The 16,551-nt window shown below is 40.1% G+C and overlaps 1 protein-coding gene across 5 annotated transcripts in view; it reads right to left on the reverse strand.

The window, feature by feature from the left end:
* Nucleotides 1-2,442: 2,442 nt before the first annotated feature.
* Nucleotides 2,443-16,551, reverse strand: part of LOC133640527 (uncharacterized) — a 35,346-nt gene continuing 21,237 nt past the window's right edge. Inside the window, exons 3-5 of one of the 5 annotated variants that reach the window (XR_009824179.1) lie at nt 14,967-15,172; nt 3,195-5,748; nt 2,443-3,142 (exon numbers count right to left, since the gene is read on the reverse strand). Coding sequence is in view for 1 of the 5 variants with exons in the window: in XM_062033994.1 (XP_061889978.1) it covers nt 5,653-5,748; nt 14,967-15,172 (302 nt within the window). In the remaining 4 variants the exon portion in view is untranslated. Of the gene's footprint in view, nt 5,749-14,966; nt 15,173-16,551 lie in introns of all 5 variants that reach the window. The other 4 variants (XR_009824180.1, XR_009824178.1, XR_009824177.1 and 1 more) reach the window with 4 other exon arrangements.

Consider the following 16,551-nt stretch of genomic DNA (forward strand, 5'->3'; position numbering starts at 1 on the left):
TCTCGTGCGCACGAGAAACTTTTTAAAAAGTTATAAAAAAAAATTGAAAAAATGTATAATTGTTTTTTTAATTTAGACATGTATCTCGTGCGCACAAGAAACGTTCTATAGTTATAAAAAAAAAAATACAAAAATGTTATAATTTTTTTAGACATGTACTGTATCTCGTGCGCACGAGAAACTTTTTAAAAAGTTTTAAACATTTTTAAAAAAAAATGTATACATTTTTTTTTTTAGACATGTATCTAGTGCGCACGAGAAACTTTTTATAAAGTTATAAAAAAAATTTTTAAAAATGTATAATTTTTTTTTTTTTAGACATGTATCTCGTGCGCACGAGATACATGTCTAAAAAAAAAAAAAAGAAAAAAAAATTATAACATTTTTTCCCCCCCATGTCCCTTTAGGGCAGGGGTCCCCACATTACGGCCCGCGGGCCGGATCCGGCCCCCCAGCATCCAAAATCCAGCCCACGGGAAGTCCCAAGTTAAAAATATATATATATATTTTTTTCTTTTCTAATCCATTTTCTACCGCTTGTTACTCTCGGTGTCTCCTAGCTGCTCAGGCAAATCATATTGTCTAAAAATGAATTTTCCCTTCGATAACGTGACAATGTTAAATGTCAAAACGGATTAAAAAGACAATATATATATGTATATATATATATATATATATATATATATATATACAGCCCGGCCCCTGGCCAAATTTTTTTAACCCAATGCGGCCCACGAGTCAAAAAGTTTGGGGACCCCTGCTTTAGGGGCTCTGTAGTTTCAGGTTTGTGCAAAGAAACAAAAAAATCCAGGCTTTTTTTTTTTTTTTTTCATTGTCCATAAAATTTTATTGAAAAAAATAAAGAAAAGCAACAAAGTACCCATTGAACATCAGAAAGAAATGAAGAGATTGTAAGATTTGTCAGAGCCAAGCTCTTATGTACAGCATATTGCACTAGAAAGAAAGAAGCTCCCGCGCCGTGTTTGTTGTGTGTTGGGGGAAGTGCACCGAGACCACAGTCCCAAAACTAGCTGCTACATCTGGACCAGGTCTCGCTGGCAAGGACTAAACATGATCCTTGTGACCACTCTGAGGGAACAAAGTCAAGCATAAACGCTCACGATGTTCAGTCCATGAAATTACATTCAAAGAAACATTTTCTCTTATCATCAGGAATGTGTGACATGCACTTTGTTGTTTTACATCTATGGAATAACAAGCCCTTACTCGGAGTGACACCGCACACTTGGCCAAACATGACAACAAGCCACAACTTTGAAAAGAGCCATTATAGAAAAACAAAAAAAAGCTGTAAGTCTTAGAAAAGTTGAAAAATGTTGGATAGAAATTGTCCTGCAGTCAAATGGATGTTTATAAAAAGAATCATTACAGCACTCCACAGGTAAGATGCACACTTCCTAGGAACAACATCTTCAAGACACTGAAGGCTGAACGGAAGCCAGAAGAAAAGCTGATAATACTGGGCACCGCGGTGACTCCTTCAAAATAAGAGCCCTGCTGGGATCATCCGGCATGTTCCGAAGAGTAGGAGAGTTAGCAGGTAAAAACAAGCAAGTGTTGTAGAGTGCATGTCAACAGTCTGAAAGAGTTGTAGTTATATTGGAAAACAACATAGTTGTATTTGTAAGTTGACACAACGTTGGATCCACCTTGTTGCTTGGGAGATGACCACATTTCAATGTCAAATCAACATCACAACCTGGCATTGATTAAACGTTGTGAAAAAGCACGTTGTTTCCACCTTGTATTTGTGTTGTAGAATATTCAATGTTGCATTTGTGTACAGTTTGTACAGTACGTGTGGTTTGCAAACAGTCTGAGAGAAAAGAGAGATTGTGCCTCGTGAGACGTTGGAGTCGCGTTACTTCAAAGATTGTTGCCGCTGCTGAGAAGAAGAAGAAGGAGGAGGTCTCACAAGGCACATTTCTGATTGTCCGTTGTTCCCGCGCCATTTACCCACCCCACCCCACCCCCGCGTGTAAAGACCGGCCAGGACCGAGGCGAGCGCACACAAGCTAGCGTCTATATACACCTAATAAATAAATAAGTCAATAAATTAAGACGGCTGAAAGAGGTCCCACTTGGCTCAGCGTTCGCAGGAATCTAACCTGCGCACATCTATGGCTCCTCCCTCAGAAAAGGACAAAAAGAACCCAAAAGTTCAGAACACATCCAACTTCTCGCCCAGAGGTTGCGTTCAAAGACCGACCAAGCAGAAATGTCAGAACCAAGGACAAAAAATAGATTTCAAAACAGACCTGGGCAAATGAGAAACAAGCTTCATATCTTGTCAATATTCAGTGTTTTATCTTTCGTACTTAATATTGTAACCTTTATATGTGTCAATATTCAGTGTTTTATCTTTCGTACTTAATATTGTAACCTTTATATGTGTCAATATTCAGTGTTTTATCTTTCGTACTTAATATTGTAACCTTTATATGTGTCAATATTCAGTGTTTTATCCTTCATAGTTAATATTGTAACATTCTTTATTTTCATGTACACTCTGGGTGTCTCATTCAGTAAAAAAATGTTAAATTCCATTCCGTTTAAGTTGGTCTGTCATAAAGTTTTTAGCATTCAACCAGACTTTATTGTGAGGTTTTGTATTAATGTTCCTAAAAATAGATATATCGGCCCCCAGACACATTTTGTTCTCTAAATTTGGCCCCCGAGTCAAAATGATTGCCCAGGCCTGCTTTAGACGGCAGAGTAGAAAGAAAGAAAGCAGGAGTGCAGTCTTTAACAGTGAATAGTAAAGCGCGTAGCTCCGCACCGCATGACTCATCAGCACCTCCACTGGTGGTGGCCAGGTACTGCACTGACTCTGCATGACTCATCAGCACCTCCGCTGGTGGTGGCCAGGTACTGCACTGACTCTGCATGACTCATCAGCACCTCCGCTGGTGGTGGCCAGGTACTGCACTGACTCATCAGCACCTCCGCTGGTGGTGGCCAGGTACTGCAATGACTCATCAGCACCTCCACTGGTGGTGGCCAGGTACTGCACTGACTCTGCATGACTCATCAGCACCTCCGCTGGTGGTGGCCAGGGACTGCACTGACTCATCAGCACCTCCGCTGGTGGTGGCCAGGTACTGCACTGACTCATCAGCACCTCCGCTGGTGGTGGCCAGGTACTGCACTGACTCTGCATGACTCATCAGCACCTCCGCTGGTGGCAGCCAGGTACTGCACTGAAACACCCGATGAGTCGCCAATGGCCTTCTTGAACATTGAGAGTGTAGAAATGGTGTGTAGAGATATAAACTACTCGCTGTAACTTCAATCATTGTTGGGGTCGGCCATCATTGAAAGGATTCCAGGTCCAATTCCTGAAGATTCTTTGGATGGTAAAAGCTTGAGAGTTCCAACCTAATTGGACAAATATGTCTTCATTTCCTGCACATATTCCTTCACTCAAACCAGGAATGAAAATGAAAACATGAAGAATTTGGAGAGTAGCGGAATGTGAATCCTGCTTCCCACTGATGCCCAACCCTAATCGTTGGAAACCTCCTCAGAGTAGTCTAGTTTCTCCACTATAAGCCGCTACTTTTTTTTTTCCCCACGCTTTGAATCCTGTGGATTTTTCTTCGCTCACGGCCGTAACGTTTTGTACTCAACAAATGCTTTCCATAAAACACTGATAGGGACACTGAAAAAGTGTGTTATTGTTTGTGTTGTTGTGTTTTCTGTTTCCTGTCTTAAAACGGAAGTATAAGTCCCGTTTCGTCTACTGGTATGGATTCTTCATTCATCAGTCCCAGCAACATCAGTAGGTTTTACAATATAACTAAAACTATTCTCACTTACTAAAGCGTCCCATGTGTGATGTCTGTAGGAGTGTTTTCATGCATATTTGTACGCGCTATCGCGATGTAATGAAGCTAGCATCGTTAGCTTTAGCTAATATGCTAACATGTTTACGAGTGTCTGTTAGTATTATTAACTTACAACATTCTTTTTGTGTTGTTTCACTTTCCAAAACGTCCCCATGGAGTTATTGAGTCTGTTCATCAGTTTAAAGAGGCAGTCCCAGCAGGCACCAGACATTGATTCTACGTACATGTCCTTTAAAACTGACTTTCAAACAACATAGTTGTATTGGTCAATTGAGACAACGTTGGATCCACGTTGTTGGTTGGGAAATGACCACATTTCAATGTCAAATCAACATCAGAACCTGACATTGATTGATTAAACGTGGTTAAAAAGCATGCTGTTTCAAGGTTACCGTATTTTTCGGACTATAAGTGGCAGTTGTTTTCATAGTTTGGCCAGGGGTGCGGCTTAAACTCAGGAGTGACTTATGTGTGAAATTATTAACACATTAGCGTAAAATATCAAATAAGAGACCAAACGTATAAGATTTCATGGGATTTAGCGATTAGGAGTGACAGTAAACATATAGCATGTTCTATATGTTATAGTTATTTGAATGACTCTTACCATAATATGTGAGGTTAACATAGCAGTTAGTTATTTATGCCTCATATAACGTACACTTATTCAGCCTGTTGTTCACTATTCTTTACACATTTTAAATTGCCTTTCAAATGTCTATTCTTGCTGTTGGCTTTTATCAAATACATTTCCCCAAAAAATGCGACTTATACTCCAGTGCAACTTATATATTGCATTTATGCATTTTTGGCTGGTGTGACTTATACTCCGGAGCGACTTATACTCCGAAGAATAGGGTATGTTTGAGTTGTGTTGAGTAATTGAAGAAGTTGTCAAGGTTGTTTCAATGTCTTGTGGCTGCTGGGGGGGGGGCGTGTCCATGCTGGGGGGGCGTGTCCATGCTGGGGGGGGGGCGTGTCCATGACGATGACTTTACTGCAGTGTTTGGACACAATTAAGGTATGTAAATAAACCTTTACAGAATGTTTGGTAGCGGTACATATCTGCGGCTTATAGTCCGATGCGGCTAATATAAGTCCAACTTGTATGTCTTCTAAAATGTGGTGGGTGTGGCTTAAATACCTCAGCGCTCTATAGCCGGGAAAGCAGGGTACTTTTCTCCACTCCTTTTGTGCCGGCTCATTTTCAAAATGGGCGAGGATGGAAAGGTTAGTGTGAGTTGAAGTATGCAAGTGGAGATGCTGATGGATGACTTTAGAGATGTGAGACAGTCCAGAGTCAAATTCAGGGCTTATTGTTTTGAAGAAGAATTGTGGTTTGGAGTCCTTTTCAGCGTTGGTGCACGCTTATCTTCTCCGCTGTGGCGGCGGGAGAGAGTCATAAGGCATTCCCCGGACTGACCATGAGAGTTCCTTCCAAGACTTGAAATTAAAAGAGCTGTACAAATAGGTCATCTTACAAGTATTTCCAAAATATCTCTTCAAACTCAATGGCTTCTTCTGGAACAGAAAAAAGAGGCTCAAAAAGGGGAATAAAAATAAAAAGATGCCATCAGTCTCCGTCCAGCGGTGACCAGCATTGTTCTTGTCTTCATAGTTGATTCACAAACAAAATCCCAACCCGTGTTCCGTCATACAGTGCCATCTGTAGAAGTCTGCCCCTGTCCCGGGACAAGTCAAGGAAGTCCTTGGTCTCAGGGGCAAGAAGCCAGAGTCCTTCATCTGGGACCAGGTGGTCTGGGGGGCAAGAAGCCAAAGTCCTTCATCTGGGACCAGGTGGTCTGGGGGGCAAGAAGCCAAAGAGGAACAAGGTGAGGCGCATCCAGACGGGGAGGTTTAGTCTCTGCTGCCTCAGGAGCTGCAAAGAAAACAACAACATTCACTTTGCATGATAGAGATGTACATCATTCCTAATATGAGAGTACATCATTCCTAATATGAGAGTACATCATTCCTAATATGAGAGTACATCATTCCTAATATGAGAGTACATCATTCCTAATATGAGAGTACATCATTCCTAATATGAGAGTACATCATTCCTAATATGAGAGTACATCATTCCTAATATGAGAGTACATCATTCCTAATATGAGAGTACATCATTCCTAATATTCCTAATATGAGAGTACATCATTCCTAATATGAGAGTACATCATTCCTAATATGAGAGTACATCATTCCTAATATTCCTAATATGAGAGTACATCATTCCTAATATGAGAGTACATCATTCCTAATATTCCTAATATGAGAGTACATCATTCCTAATATGAGAGTAGATGATTCCTAATACGTGTCAAGGTGTCTCATAAACTAACTGTGTGACTCTTTGACTTCAACACGGCGTGGAACATGTTTAGTCACGTCCTACAGTCTTCCGGTGATAATAATACTTGAGGACTGCAGTTTATTTGTGGAAATGGAGGATTATTGTGTGAATGCTGCACAACATTCATCTATTTATTAAACTACTTCTTCTTCTTCTCCGTTCCAACTTCAAACTGTTCAGCCTATTCAGGAATGGCAGGCTGTCTTTTGACAAATTTCCAAAAATTCCCAGATTTCCCAGAATTCCAGGTTTTCCAGGACATTTTCCCCATTCAAAATGAATTGGCCATTTTTCAAACTTCCACCATTTCCACATTTTTCAAGCTATTCAAAGCATTCCACCTTCAACACATTCCACCATCCTGGACATTCTAACTATCATTTTTACAACTTCAAAATAATTCCAGGATTTCCTGCTTTTCCAAAGCCTTATTTCCACCCTTTTTTCTGTCGACTACTCCTTCCACATTGTTCAACCCACTTCAAGCGTTCCACTGTCAAAACATTCCTCTTAATCAGGACAAGAAAAGAAAGTTATTTTTTGAACTGGAAAAATAATTGTTGTTTTTTTTTAATTCCAGGACTTCCGTAACACCATATCTCAATTAATAATGTTACTACTTCAACATTTCTCAACAGTTTTGAAAAATTCCAACACTAACCATTTCAACTCATTCAAATGTGCTTCCTAAAAACATTTCCTAAAAAATTCCTCTTTTCTCAAAATTCCCACATTTTCATGAAATTCCCGTTGAAATGAATGGGACATTTTTCAAAGTTCCACAATTCCCACATTTTATATCCGATTCAAACTGTGCAAAATATTCAGCCTGTTCAGGAATTGTGTGCTCTACTTCAACAATTCTAAAAAATTCCAGGATTTTCTACAATTCCATGTTTTTAGGGACATTTTCCCCATTCAAAATGAATTATACATTTTTCAAAGTTCCACAATTCCCACATTTTATAACCGATTCAAACTGTGCAAAATATTCAGCCTGTTCAGGAATTGTGTGCTCTACTTCAACAATTCTAAACAATTCCAGGATTTTCTTCAATTCCATGTTTTTAGGGACATTTTCCCCATTCAAAATGAATTATACATTTTTCAAAGTTCCACAATTCCCACATTTCTTATCCGATTCAAACTGTGCAAAATATTCAGCCTGTTCAGGAATTGTGTGCTCTACTTCAACAATTCTAAAAAATTCCAGGATTTTCTTCAATTCCATGTTTTTAGGGACATTTTCCCCATTCAAAATGAATTATACATTTTTCAAAGTTCCACAATTCCCACATTTTTCAAGCCATTCAAAGCATTCCACTTTCAACACATTCAATTCATCCTGGTAATTCAAACAACCATTTTTCCACGTTCAACACATTTACAAAAATTCCTGTTTTTTTCTAACCTTATTTCCAACCTTTTTCAGTGCGATGACTCCTTTTACATTTTTCAACCTGTTTCAACCCTTCCACTGTCAAAATATTCCTCTTGGGTTATACTTGTATAGAGCTTTTCTACTTTCAAGGTACTCAAAGCGCTTTGACACACTGATGGCGGGAGCTGCCACACAAGGCCCTGACCACTACCCATCAGGAGCAAGGGTGAAGTGACTTGCTCAAAGACACAACGGACGTGACTAGGATGGTAGAAGGTGGGGATTGAACCAGGAACCCTCAGGCTGCTGGCACGGCCACTCTCCCAACTGTGCCACGCCGTCCCCAGGACTAAAAAACAAGTTGGTTTAAGAACTTGAAAAATTCTCAATTTTCCTGAAATTCCGTAACCCCATTTTTCAATGACAAAACTGTTACTACTTCAACATTTCCAGGAATTCTTGGGTTTGCTCTAAATTTGTTCCAACCTTTTTAGTGCGATGACTCCTTTGACATTTTTCAACCCATTTCAACTGTCAAACATTCCTCTTAGTCAGGACAAAAAAAGAAGTTGGTTTAAGACAGTGGTTCTTAACCTGGGTTGGATGGAACCCTAGGGGTTCGGTGAGTCGGGCTCAGGGGTTCGGCGGAGGTCAAAACACACCCGACTCATGGTGTAAATACAAACTTCTCCCTATCAGCGTATTACGGATACGGCAACAGCTGACTGGTTTGCAGGTGTGTCATTTGTTGTGAGTTTATGCACTGTGTTGGTTTTGTTGTTTGAACAAGGTGATGTTCATGCACGCTTCATCAAGTGCACCAGTAATAAAACATGGTAACACTTTAGTATGGGGAACATATTCACCATTAATTAGTTGCTTATTAACATGCAAATTAGTAACATATTGGCTCTTAACTAGTCATTATTAAGTACTTATTAATGCCTTATTCAGCATGGCCTTATTATAACCCTAACCCTCTAACCCTGGCTCTAACCATCTAACCCTAACCCTAACCCTAACCAAATAACTCTAAATGAAGTCTTTGTTACTTAGAATATGTTCCCCATACTAAAGTGTAACCAAAAACATAATAACTTTGTCTAGAATTTGAAAAAAAAAGGAGGGTTGGGTGAATGCGCATATGAAACCGGTGGGGTTCGGTACCTCCAACAAGGTTAAGAACCACTGGTTTAAGAACTTGAAAAATTCCCTGTTTTCCCGAATTTCCGTAATACCATTTTTTAATTCAAAAAGTGTTACTACTTCAACATTTCTTGACCGATTTAAACAATTCCAACACCAACCAATTCAGCTCATTCAGGACATTCATGCTCCTAATCATTTCCAAAAACATCCCGCTTTTCCTAACATTCCCAAATTTCCAGGAAGTTCCCATTGTAATGAATGGACAATTGCACAATTCCCACATTTTTCAAGCTATTGAAAGCATTCCAACATCAACACATTCCACTCATCCTGGACATTCTAACTAACACTTTCCCAACTTCCAAACCTAACTCCGCTTTTCCTGGAAATTCTAACTCTTCAACATTCCAACTATTCTTCCATTCATACTACATTCTTTCAGCAGTTCACTTCAACTTCACTCATCTAGTTAATCATGAAATCCAGAGGCAAATTCCTACATTATTCACTGTTACAAGCGGGGGCCCTCTGATGGCAGACATGACTGCCATGTGGCCCTCAATGAACACCACTTTGACATCCCTGTCTCACACATATTCCTGATCCAAACAGATCTGGTAAACTAGACATGCTTTGAGGGAACACTCTGGAAACTAAGTCAGCTGGAGAGCCATGCAAAAGAGGATATGGAGCCTCTTTCCTGTGTGGGCTGCGGACACATGAAGGACTTTCTGCTTGCCAGCAGCAAACGTTTGAAAGTTCCTCACCCACAGGCTCTCTTGGAAAAGAGGCCAGCTCCAACATTGCATCCTATTGCGTAATCCCATCTCTCACTAACATCAAGGCCTCTCCGGCAGCACAGTGAGGGCCACACTAATTGTCCTTAATTGGCTTCTTTCTATGCCGCTGCGCTTATTTCAACAATTTGTCACTCTCCTTTAGTCTGTTTTAGTTTCTTACTCTAGTCTGTGTTTTAGTTTCTTACTCTAGTCTGTTTGGCTGATGCTGAAGTTTGTGTTGTCTGCACACACAACCAGCTAACTAACAAGACAACAACAGAAAAACACACATGTGTGTACATTCAGCTTCTAGATTGGAAGTGTCCAAACTAGTGTTGTCCCCACACCAATATTTTAGTACCGCTACCAAAATGTATTTCCATACTTTTCTAAATAAAGGGGACCACAAAAAAAGGTCATTGTTGTCTTTATTGTAACAACAAATGTTAGTGTACATGAAACTTGTGTTTATTATTGTCATTTAGTCCTTCAATAAAATGTTGAACATACTAGACAACTTGTCTTTTAGTAGTAAGTAAACAAACAAAGACTCCTAATTAGTATGCAGTAACATATTGTGTCATTTATACACCTATTATTTTGTACACATTATGAGGACAAACTGTAAAAATTGATTATTAATCTACTTGTTCATTTACTGTTAATATCAGCTTATTTTCCTGTTTTAACATGTTCTATCTACACTTCTGTTCAAATGTAATAATCACTTATTCTGCTCTTCTTTGACACTTGACATTAGTTTTGGATGATCAAACCCGCACTAAAACAACACCTCCAGGCAACTTCAACCCTAAACTAACACCCTCCCCCTTCCACATCCCTCCTCCCCGGATTGTAAATAATCAAATGTAGATACTTGTTCTTATGCTTTCTGGTAATATACATTTAGAAAAAAGGAAAAAAGATTTAGTGACGATAAAAAATATGGATGTAATCATAGTAGTATCGACTAGATACGCCCCTGTACTTGGTATCATTACAGTGGATGTCAGGTGTAGATCCACCCATGGCATTTGTTTACATTGTGACGGTGGTGAGCTATTGTATCCTCCTACGCTGTGTAGTGAAGCATGTTTAGATATTCCTCCTCCTCCAGTGATAATGCTACTGGTAAGAAACTGACTTTATTTGTCGCCATGGAGACCAGGATTAGTGATTTAGAAGTAGCTAAAACACTGTGGATGGATGTTAGCCATGTGTTAAAGCAGCTCTTCCTGAGGGTGTTTCAGCGTTATAATTTCACCTTTATCTTGACTTTTTACACCAAAATGCGTCCATTCTCCCTTTTCTGTCTACACACTGTGTCTGCTTGTAAGTACTCTGTGTGTGTGCGCTGCCCAACATGCTCCTCTGCTCCTAAAAGCAGCAATGTCATGACGTGACGACGCGCCATCATGGAAGCGGTACTTTTCAATTAGTACCGCAATACTATACCAGTACCGCTATACCGTACAGGGTAGAGTGCGACCAGTTCAACAAAAAGTTGGTCCCCTGTGAATTGAATCAAAGTGATTTTAGCGCCCTCTTGTGGGGCGCAGATAGAATCACTGGTCAATGACCATGACTTTCATTTGAGAGTGAATGTAGCACAGCATTAATATATATGACCCAATCCAAACAACTTTCCCCACTCAAGGTGTAAACCAGTGGTCCCCAAAATACTGCCTGCCAGTGTCCAAAATCCGGCCCGCGGGTAGTACCGAGTAAAAAAAAAAAGTATTATTATTTATGTATTATTATTAATTTTTGAATCAGTCCTTTCTAGTCCATCCATCAATCCATTTGCTACCGTTTAGGCAAATCATCTTGTCTAAAAATGCATTTTCCCATCGATACCATGACATCACCACGCTCAACCAACAAAGTCAACACGCTATATATAACACACCTCCTGCTCATTAAACTATGCACACTGTACAACACAACATCTCTTTTAAAATGACACATGTATGATCTCACTGCAATGCATGATGGGCAAAATGCAAAACACTCGCGTTTATTTGTGATTGATTAGAAAACTTTAAGGAGGTCGTCACAGAAGTAGACAATGTGTCAGGCTTGTCCCTGACAGTTTGGCTATGTTTTAGTTTTTCCTCTGCGTTTGTCTTAGTTTCCTGTCAGTGCTTTTATTTTGTCTTCATTTCCTGATTAAGTTCCCTGAGTGTTTTGTCCCCTCAGCTGTGGCTGATTAGCACCTGGCCACACCTGGTGCCAGTCAGCCAGCTGCTATTTAAACCTGTCCTGCCCTCCAGTCACAGGCTGGACCATTGTCATTACAAGACTTGTCACTTGTCACTTATCTTCTACCTATTTGTCGTTGTAGCTCCGTCTACTTTTGTCCACTCCGCTTTAGTCATAGTTCCGTCGTGTCACAGTAAGTGTTTTTGTTTAATGTCCACAGTTAGCCTTTGTGCTATTTTAGTTTAGAGCTTAGTTTGTTCTCCGCCTTGTGCGCGCCTTTTGTTTGTTCCCTTTTGTTTGTGTTTTGCCATAGTATTGTAATTAAATCATGTTTTCCCATTTAATGCCTGCCATCATCTCTGCATCTTGGGGTTCGCCAACTACAAACTCTGACACAATGTAAGAGACCAACTTTCACACACTCTTAATATTCCAGCTTTTATCCTTTGTACTTCATATTGCATTGTGGTCAGGGTCTGATGTTAAAGTTGAAGTAATTCAAGTTTTATGTTGTTGAGTCTGTTATAGTGCTTTAATGAAGTGTTATTTTGGTTGTCACGTCACAATCAACGCCAACAAAAGCGTGGTAATGTGTGTATTTGTGTGTGCGCACATCAATCTTATACCAGCGTATTTTTCGATTACCCTGGAAAAGATGGCTTTACCGTAGTTTGTACTGTATTCTTACATGTCTTCAATTTGGTGTGAAATGAGTATGCAGACATAAAGCATTGCGATGGCAGATTAGGTGTAGAAACAGCTGGGACAAGGTGATCACCTGCACAGTAATTAGATATTATAGAGTTATACACTCAAGTTACTGTTTTCCATATCACATTTATCTACACTTCATTATTTCTCCACAAAACTGAAAACGTGGCTTAAGGAAAATCCGAAGTGTGAGCACCAGAACTGGGTGTAGTATAGACAAATGGGGACAATTATTTGTCATGTATTTTTATTTTGTACTTATCTTTTTGTGTAGTCCACAGAAAAAAGGGTTTAAAAAAACGGGAATTCCTAAAATTTGTTTGAACTTGGAAAAATGATAGTTTGAATTTCCAAGATGAGTGGAATGTGTTGAAGGTGGAATGGTTTGAATTAGTCGAACAATTTGGAAATGGTGGAAATTTGAAAAATGGCCAATTCATTTTGAATGGGAAAAATGTCCCTGGAAAACCTGTAATTCTGGGAAATCTGGGAATTTTTGGAATTTTCCAAGGGAAAGCCCGCGATTCCCGAATAGGCTAAACAGTTTGAAGTTGGAACGCTTTGAATGGGGTGAAAAATGTGGAATGTGAAGTGCACCAACATCTGGAGAAGAAGAAGAAGTAGAAGAATGTTGTTGTAGAAAAGATGTGTGAATGTTTGTAACATTCACATAAAGACTTCATGAAGGCAATAGTTGGATGAGTGCACTCACAACAATGTTGCAAGATAAACTGGCACACTGAAATGTGCTGGCTTATCTTTCTGCCATGACCACACACACACACACACACACACACACACACACACACACACACACACACACACACACACACACACACACACACACACACACACACACACACACACACACACACACACACACACACACACACACACACTCACATTCTCACACACACACACACTCACACACACACATTCTCACACACACACACACTCACACACACACATTCTCACACACACACACACTCACACACACACATTCTCACACACACATTCTCACACACACACACGCACTCACGCACACACACACGCACACACACGCAGACACACACACACACACACACACTCACACACTAACACTCACACGCGCACACACACAAGCACACACATGCTCACACTCACACACGCACACACACACACTCGCACGCACGCCCGCAGACACGCGCACACAGACACACTAACACAACCCACGCACACAGACACACACTAACACACCTGTGCACACACACACACACACACACACACACACACACACACACACACACACACACACACACACACACACACACACACACACAGGACAAGTGAGGTATTGTGGGTAGTTGCCATCATGCTGACTATGAGTGAGAGGCTATTTTTAGACAGGCAGCTCAGACACACTCCCTCTTTCTAAACTACCGTTATTTGGACTAACTCCACTTTTGTCTGGCTTCATCACACACTGTCTGTGGCCCTCAGCAGCCTAGTTGACACGGGGCCTCAACAACAACAACAACAATGTTATTTGGACTAACTCCACTTTTGTCTGGCTTCATCACACACTGTCTGTGGCCCTCAGCAGCCTAGTTGACACGGGGCCTCAACAACAACAACAACAATGTTATTTGGACTAACTCCACTTTTGTCTGGCTTCATCACACACTGTCTGTGGCCCTCAGCAGCCTAGTTGACACGGGGCCTCAACAACAACAACAATGTTATTTGGACTAACTCCACTTTTGTCTGGCTTCATCACACACTGTCTGTGGCCCTCAGCAGCCTAGTTGACACGGGGCCTCAACAACAACAACAATGTTATTTGGACTAACTCCACTTTTGTCTGGCTTCATCACACACTGTCTGTGGCCCTCAGCAGCCTAGTTGACACGGGGCCTCAACAACATCAAGCGGCAGATAAGGAGCGGGGACTCGTTGACCAAGTGTCTGGGGTCATGTGACCAACGTGAGCGCCTATCAGGGGCCCTGTGTCAACAGGAGTGTGTCACACTGTGGTACTGTGGCTGGTGCAGGGGTGTCCAAAATAAGGCCCGGGGGCCGTCTGTTGTTGGCCCCGCCGCGTATCGCCAAAATAAAATGACAAATCAGTAAGAAAACAAAACAACTAATGTGATGAGAAAAAGCTGAAATTGTGATAATAAAACAAATAATGTTCTTTCTCACCTGTATCACAAAATTGTATTATTAAATAATAATGGATGGAGTTTAGACACCCCTGATCTGTTGGTACACCACTTGATGGAATATTCAAACACAGTGTTACTGTTCAAACTGTGTCCCAAAATGTAAATATGCTACACTACTGTATTTTAATGTTGTCATTATGGTGGTACTTAATGAATACTTGGGCCTACTACGCCACAGTACTGTAAGGATGTCATTATGGTGGTACTTAATGAATACTTGGGTCTACTACGCCACAGTAGTTTAATGATGTCATTATGGAGAGGTCAAGTGTTGTTAGGACCACTGCCTGAGGTTGTACCTAATGTTGTGGCTCTTACCAGTTCTATGTGATCCTGCTGGAACTTGTCTCCGATCTCTCTTAGTTTTTGGCCGATTTGCGTCTCCACGCTCGCCCCCGCCTGCTCCCCGGGACTCCCCGCCATCCTGTCATCCCCCCTCGGTCGCCGCCTCTCCTGCGCGCCAGCTCGCCTCTCTCCTCGGTCCTCCAGGGGCTCAAACGGAGAGGGGAAGTGGGGGCGCAGTCCTAGAAGGAGAGCCATGTTTACTACAACACATGTACACACCATCTACTCTACTATGTACCAGGATATGTCATTCCATTCCATTCAGGATCGATTTTCAATTCAAATTACTTTTTTAATAACATCGGGTGCCAGTTCTTTGATTACCTCCATAATATAGTAAATTACTTCAAAGAAAACTGGTTTTGTTTGATCAAATCCTAGCCAAACATTGAATAAAGTCAAATACAAATAAGGCAACAAGAGAAGCATCCAACACAAGTAAATGTGTACAGCAGATATAGACAGGTGTCAAAGTCAAGGCCCGGGGGCCAGATGTGGCCCGCCACTTCATTTTATTTGGCCCTGGAATAATAGGTATCAATAAAGTAGTGCAACTTTTCTTACTAAATGTATTATTTCTTTCTATTTTGGGAGAAAAACACCATATGTACTCCATGTAATCGCAAATGATGTTAACTTAAATATTGTCTAATTATGCAAAAATATATAATCAAACATTCTAATAATTTTTGGTATAGAAATAAATACTAATAATAATGATTTCAAAGCAAGTTATCCATCAAAGTGTGCAATGTAAAAGTAGCAATAGATTTCATGGTCAAATTGTGATATTTACTGTGCTTTTTACAGCACTGTAAACACTGTACTTTGTTTTACTGTAAGAAACTGTGGTGCCCTTTTGCCATTTACAGTAATACACCAAAAAAAACTACAGTTGTTGATTTGCGGTAAAAACAAACAAACAAATTGGCAGTTCAAGTGCCAAAATGTTACTGTAAAATTGCATTTTTTTAAATTAATGGTAAAAAAAACAAATGTAAATTTTACAGTAAAATTCTGGCAACTGAGCTGCCTTTTTTTTACCATAAGAACAAAAGTACTGTTTTTACATTTACAGTAATATACACTACATTTACAGTAATATACACTACATTTACAGTAATATACACTACATATACAGTAATTTACACGCTACAATTTGAGGTGAAATTATTGCAACTTGCAACTTTTTTTTACATTTTAGTTTAAAATATCTACTAATAAAATGCATTCAAACTGGTGTAATAATAGTATTCACTGTTAGATGCGGCCCTCTGGGGCCAAACATAACTGCGATGTGGCTCTCAGTGAAAAGGACCTCTCATCTACATCAACATTATGATTTGCTTAAGAGGCTAGACAGGACATATTAAAAACAAAAAAAAGTTTTATATTTTTTTCATGGATTAAGAATCGTTACAAATGAGAGTCGCGATTCATTCGAAAATCTATAGTAGTCAGCCCTACTGTGTACTATTCAGGGAATGGAAACGTTTGACTTTACATACAAGAAAAGACTATGTAGAAAAGGCCTCATTAATTACCTAACACAGGCCTG

The sequence above is a fragment of the Entelurus aequoreus genome, linkage group LG23 (assembly GCF_033978785.1).
Source record: "Entelurus aequoreus isolate RoL-2023_Sb linkage group LG23, RoL_Eaeq_v1.1, whole genome shotgun sequence".
Lineage (NCBI taxonomy): Eukaryota > Metazoa > Chordata > Actinopteri > Syngnathiformes > Syngnathidae > Entelurus > Entelurus aequoreus.